At 31.5% G+C, this 6,945-nt stretch overlaps 1 protein-coding gene across 3 annotated transcripts; it reads left to right on the forward strand.

The window, feature by feature from the left end:
- The first annotated feature begins 3,382 nt into the window (after nucleotides 1-3,382).
- Nucleotides 3,383-5,667, forward strand: LOC141707685 (uncharacterized). Of its 3 annotated transcripts, XM_074510995.1 has the most exons (3): nucleotides 3,385-4,052; nucleotides 4,740-4,963; nucleotides 5,391-5,667. In XM_074510995.1, the coding sequence occupies exons 1-3, from the start codon at nucleotides 3,836-3,838 to the stop codon at nucleotides 5,565-5,567; spliced, it is 618 nt and encodes a 205-aa protein (XP_074367096.1). In that variant the 5' UTR covers nucleotides 3,385-3,835; the 3' UTR covers nucleotides 5,568-5,667. The 3 variants fall into 3 exon arrangements, with proteins under 3 accessions (XP_074367095.1, XP_074367096.1, XP_074367094.1); XM_074510994.1 differs by having other exon boundaries at nucleotides 3,383-5,030; nucleotides 5,391-5,529; XM_074510993.1 differs by having other exon boundaries at nucleotides 3,394-4,963; nucleotides 5,391-5,660.
- The last annotated feature ends 1,278 nt before the right edge of the window (nucleotides 5,668-6,945 follow it).

Genomic DNA, 6,945 nt, shown 5'->3' on the forward strand with positions numbered 1-6,945 from the left:
AGGGTAAACGATATTGGGCGCGCCCGACGTTCCTGAGACGCGTTCTCCGAAACTCGTCTGTCCTCTTCCTCGACATTGATCCAACCCATTTTCTTAAAGATCGGAAAATTTTTTTATTATGATTTTATGGTTAAACATCCTGCAATTGTATAAATGAAAAGAAATCTATTGTCTATCCATCCAAATCAATTTTAGTAGTTGTCACCTATCAAACAATTAGATTATGCAAGGATATCCAACATTGTACCAACATCAATTATATCATATATTGGCATAACCATTTTAACATCTAAAGGTTCTACACATATTCAGAACCACAAAACTTAATAACATTCACCGTTCCTTATTTCGTTGCAATTTAGTGCATATCAATAAGTTGACAGTTCTTTGATAAACAAAGTCATTATACTTACAATAACCAATAATATATGCTTCCAATTTCCTATCATATTTTCACAATGAATCATTTTGATGTTAAGAATAGGGAACAATACAAAGGAGTATAGATCACATAAAGATAAAGATAAACTGTGCACAAAATAATCACAAAAATAAGGACGCAAAACATGACAAAAAGAATGTCTCAATTTAAAATAATGAGTAAAAGACAAGACTTGTGGTACCAAACCAATAAACAGTACAACCCCTTATTCTTATACATATAATCACATAATACAATAAAACTTATATATTAATATTTAAATCAACATGTGGACCATAAAATAAAGAGAATTACCCCTTTAATCCAGTACTAGCTTAAACTCGTGCTATGCACAAGATTACGTATTAATTTCATCAAATACATTACTATAACTTTGAAACTTACTTTTTTGAATAAATTAAGACTAGTTTGCTATAATAATTTTTATTTTTTCTCGTAATCCATTGTTGTATAATTTGTAAATTATTTATTTGTTATGTATATATATTTTTCTACTATTTTAAATTTTATTATATTTTTTTAATTATAATATTGATTATAAAGTATGTTTATTATAATATATTACGTCTTCTATCTATTTAGTATTGAGTGTTTTTATCATAATCGAAGTATTTTTAGTTTAGTTCTACTTATAACATTTACAATAAATACCAAATAATTTTGATCGTTAATTATGTTTTTATTGTAACGGTTCGTATGTTTTATACAGTATTACTACCAACAAAAAATCCTCCTTAAACTAATTATATATATGATATAATTTCAAATCCATCTCATAGTTGGGGCACATATATTATTAGAATTTTAGCATTCCGGGCAAGCATTTATGTATATTTATTTTTTAACGTAACTTATTACAAAAGTTTTTATTAATTGGAAACATACCAAAAATTAAACATACCATTGAATTATAGAGTATATGATTCTATCAATGAAAAAAATGATGAATCGAAGTGAAACTGTTATGTGAATTATGATTGGGGTGATATATCGTATCTGAAAAGTTAAAAGAATTAGAGTATAATATAGAAATGGACTCGACTCTAGAGCCTAAATCGAATGAAGTACAAACAATGGACCTTGACTGAAGATAAGAACTCTAAATTGGAAATTATAAAAAAAATTATAATATATATAGAAATATATAAACTTATTAACCAATCAGATTGACCTAAATCCATATCCTCACCATTTATATTCAGATTTTTCTTATTGGATAATATCTCGGGTCGAACTTTTAATGGGTCGATTGATATCCGCGGATTGGATCAGGTTGGTTCGGATTTTCACTCCATTGGCAAGCCTACTCGGGATTTAAGTATACATAGAAAGCACTTCATGCCATCACTAACTAATATTACTATCTATTTTTAATTTTAGTTTATTAAAAAAAAATTCCAAATGAATATGCTGAATAATTTTAGTTTATTTAAATTATCGTAAACTGACAAAACTAACAAAAGTTAGGTAAGGTGTGTAAAAGGATGGGCCAATTAAACATAGCTTCAGAAAATATAAATGAGGACGGATTTAAAATAGCCGCTAAATTAAAATGGTACAATATGATTTTAACTCGTTAGTGATGCGTGCAACTGATTGTTCTTATAATTAAAATTGTCATAATAAATGTGATTCATGATTGTGTTTAATTAACATTTTAAGGAATTTATTTGAATTTTTTTAATTACATTTAATTTATATTTTTTAAATACCTTAAAATTAAATGGTGTTAGATAAAGATCTAAAAGAATATTTTATAATACAATCAATTAAGATTGTAAAATAATCATAAAATAGTTTTGATTTTCTTTTAAAATTATAAAAGATATCATTAAAATGTATGTACTGGTATTAAAAGTTCGTAAGATTTTATTATTTAATAAAATGTGAATTTTGGTAAATTTCTTGTTTATTTTAAAAAATTTGATACACTACTCTATGTTCCCCCATATTTTAAATACTTTTTCAAAAAATCTACTTTAAATCATAAAAATTTGCCAGAAATTTTATCAACTTTTTAAAAAAGATTACAATAATTTTTATTACCTCTAAATGTATATATTTACAAATTGAGATTATGAACATTTGTTTGACTATGGCTTGATTATCTTGCCATGTAAATTACTTCAACTATTGATTCTCCTTTCAATTTATGAAAATGTCATACCAGCAATCCTAGGCTGCTATTACTTTTTTAGATAAGGACGCATTTATGATATAAAAAAGAATTACAATCCAAACAATTTATAGCTTTATTATAATAGTAAGTAATATGTAAGAACTACTCATATATGATGGTGATAATAAAAAAAATTACAAATTATATTATGTATTATAATCAAGAAGCAATTTTTTTTGCTTAAAGTAAGCATAAGAATAAGAACTTGCTAAATAATTTTTTTTTCACATTCATATATCAGAAAGATCTCATTAAACATGTGGATCATCCCCTTAAATATAATTTAGTTCTTGAGTCCTAGTAACAACCTTTGACCATATTAGCATAACAAGCAATATATGTCCTGCTCAATCTTCCTTGTAGGATCATGGACCTCACATGCTTCAAAGAATATTTCAGCCAAAAATTCTTTCAACCATGCAGGTTTCTTTGCCATATCTTCCATAGCTATTCTTGATGATGTTGATGATCCTTTTCTTGAATATAATTTAGTTCTTGAGTCCCATGAGCAATCTTTAACCATGAAACATGTTTGAAGTCATATTAGCTTTGAGAGATTCCTTTCTCGTGGTAAGGTGTAAACCGCCGCCTACCAGCCTACCGCCGCCTCCCACTTTAACTTCACAGCTCACAATGGCATTAGCAAGGCTAGCAGCAGCTCAACAGCAACATGCATCTCAAACACAAACGCCACAACAAAACAACAATGATGGGTAGTATTGACCCCCGGGGATTTCTTTTGTTAAGCATAATGATACTAATTAGTCTAATTAGCATAGTTGACTAAATTCTGTTATAGTTGACTAGTCAGTTACAGATATTAGACCTATATAAGAGCTGTAAGTTCATCCCTCTCTGTATCATCTATCATTTTTCAATTGTAACAAACTCTATCTTCTTCATGTTTAATCATGAGCTCTTACCAGTTTGACATGGTATCAGAGCCTCTCTGATTGATATCTCTGCTGCTCCCATGAATTGCTAATCTTTGTCAATTCAATTGTAATCTCTCTCAATTCATCTCTACATAATCTCTTGCAATCTCTCTCGATTTCAATCACTATCTCCCTCGATCTACTTCGATTACAATTCATCTTCAGATTTGTCTCCTTCAAGCATAACGCTTGCATCTTTACAGTGCTCAAGTTGTGGTTATCTCTCTCGCTGCATCTATTCTATCTTTGATTATCTCTGCTTCGAATTACTATCAATCTATGGCATCATACGCTGCTGCTACAATTGGAATTTCTTTGAGTACTAATTCAAGTACTACTTCACCTACATCAACTGTTATCGATGTGAATCATCCGTACTACTTGAGTAATTCGGATAATCCATGCATTCCGCTTGTCACGCAGATGCTCACAGATCAAAACTATTCTCAATGGAGCAGGTCAGCTTCCATAGCTTTATCTGCAAAAATGAAATTAGGTATTATTGATGGAACTCTACCTAAACCTTTGCCTACATCTACTATGTATCCATTGTGGTTCAGATGTAACGATATGGTCTTATCCTGGTTGTTGAATTCTATGACTATTGAAATCAGAAATAGTGTTGCGTATTTTTCAACTGCTAAAAGGATTTGGGAGGATTTAGCAGTTAGATTTTCACAGACTAATATGCCTAGGGTTTTTCAACTGAGAAAGGAATTAGGATCCATGAATCAGAATAATATGGCAATTACTACTTATTTCACTAAGTTCAGAACTGTACTTGTTGAAATTGAGAATCTGGATCCTATGCCTAAATGTACATGTGCTGTTCGTACTGGATGTACTTGTCAGAATGCTCAGAAACTTGAAAAATATGAAGAAATGATTAAGTTGAGTCAATTTATTATGGGATTGAATGATCAATATACCACTGTTCGAGGACAACTCTTGATGATGAAACTTATTCCATCTCTTACTCAAACATTTTCACTACTCTTGCAAGAGGAATCACAGAGAGATTTTGCTAAAATGTCCAGCCATAATCCTCTTTCTGAAAGTATGGCTATGAATGTCAAGTACAAAAATTTGTCCAAATTCAAGAACTCTGGACATGGTTTAAATGCTCAGAAGAGACAAACATCTGATATAGTCACTGCTTACTGTGATTTCTGTCAAAATTCAGGTCACACTAGGGATAAGTGTTTCTGTCTTCACGGATATCCTCAATGGCACGGGCTTCATGGAAATCCTAAACCTAAGCCAAAGAAATTGTCAACATCTGGAGTAAAGTCTGCAGCTCAAATTACTGTTGGACATGATGTTGCTGCAGGGTCTCAAATTCATATGGATAATTCTGCCAAAGACTCAGTGACTTTCTCAGAACCTCAGTGTCTTCAACTCTCCAAGGTGATTCAAGAAACTCTTAAATAAAGCTCAAACTGGAATATGAATGCTTCTGCTCCTCAAATGTCTGGTATTGATTATTATACTAGAGATTTTAATGAATTCTCTTGTTCTATTGTGTCTGTTCACTCAGCATCATCACCTGATAATTCTGCTTACTATGCCTGAATCTTATTCAGGAACAACCAATCATATAACTTGTCAGCAAGACTTGTTATATGATTTAAAACCTTTAACAACTGAACTATTCTTGCCAGATGGCGAAACTGCTTCTATTACTCATATTGGCAACCTTCACTTAACTAAAGATTTAACACTTACTGAAGTACTTTGTGTGCCAAGTTTTAACTGCAATCTGATTTCTACAAACAAGCTACTGATAAACTCATCCTTCAATGTTGTTTTCTCTTCTACTTCTTGTTTTTTACAGGACCTTACACTGAGCAAGGAGAGGGAGATTCGTAAATTGCAGGATGGCTTATACAAACTTCATGTGTCAAAATTGCAGTCTCATTCAGCTTCTCGTAGTAGTATGACTTTAGTTCAGTCTGATGTATCTCATGCAAAAGGAATTGTACTGATCAAAACAATGTTAATACTACTGTAATATGGCACAAGAGATTGGGTCATCCATCTGTTTCAGTGTTAAATAAAATTTCAGTTGTTCCTGTTCATAACCTCACTTTTCATGATTGTGATACTTGTCATTATTCCAAACAACATAGATCACCATTTCCTACAAGTTCTCATTCTACTACTGCTATTTTTGATCTCATCCACTTGGATGTATGGGGTCCTTACAGACAACTTACGCATAATAACTATAGTTATTTCTTAACTATAGTTGATGACTATTCTAAAAATACTTGGGTTTTTTTATTTTCTCATAAAACTCAAGTTTCTTCTCTAGTCAATGATTTCTTGACTTATCTCACCACTAAGTTCAACAAAACAGTTAAAATTGTAAGATCAGACAATGGCACTAAGTTTACTAATTGTCATTTGCAATCTGTTTTTGCTTCTCTTGGAATCATTCATCACACCTCTTGTCCTGCCACTCCACAACAAAATGGCACTATTGAGAGGAAACATCAACATTTGTTGAATGTGGCCAGAGCTTTGAAATTTCAGTCCAATTTACCTAATTCTTATTGGGGGGACTTCATATTAACTACCACTCATCTTATTAATATGTTACCAATTAAAAATCTTCAGTTCAAAACTCCTTTTGAAATCTTGTTTGGGACTGTTCCTGATTATTCTACTCTCAAGTGTTTTGATTGTTTATGTTATGCTACCAAAATACATGAATCTGATAAATTTCAACCAAAATCAGCTAAAGGCATATTCATTGGTTATCCTTTTGGAAAGAAAGGGTATAAAATTTTAGATTTACAATCTAAGAAATGCTTCTATTCCAGAGATGTTATCTTTGTAGAAGACACATTTCCTTATCACAAACTTTCACCTGATGAGTCAATTCTTATAAGTGTTGATACTCCTTTGTTTACTATCATTGTTTCTGCTTCTGAAGACACTCAAACTATTGTTGATAACACATCTGTTCCTGCTGAATCATCTACCACCCTTCCTTCCAACTCTTCAGAGTCTTTTCCTGCTCTAAAAAATGTTGTTCCAATTTCTAGACCTCTTAGACAAAAACAGCTACCGTCCAGGTTCAAGGATTTCACTGGTCTGCCAGTTAGCAATACAATTTTACCAACTCCTTCTTCTATCTCGGACTCAGGTAAGTCCTGTACTATACAGTATCCAATTCAATCTCATCTATCTTATGACATGTTTTCACCTCAATATCAAGCATATCTCCCTGTTATCAATCAAACTCCCATTCCATACACATTTAAGCAAGGTGCATCTCATCCTGAATGGATTAAAGCAATGCAAACGGAAATTGCTGCTCTAGAAGAGAATGACACATGGGATATTGTTTTAAGACCTCCAGATCAGCATATTGTTGATTGTAA

The sequence above is a fragment of the Apium graveolens genome, chromosome 2, assembly GCF_009905375.1.
Source record: "Apium graveolens cultivar Ventura chromosome 2, ASM990537v1, whole genome shotgun sequence".
Taxonomy (NCBI): Eukaryota; Viridiplantae; Streptophyta; class Magnoliopsida; order Apiales; family Apiaceae; genus Apium; species Apium graveolens.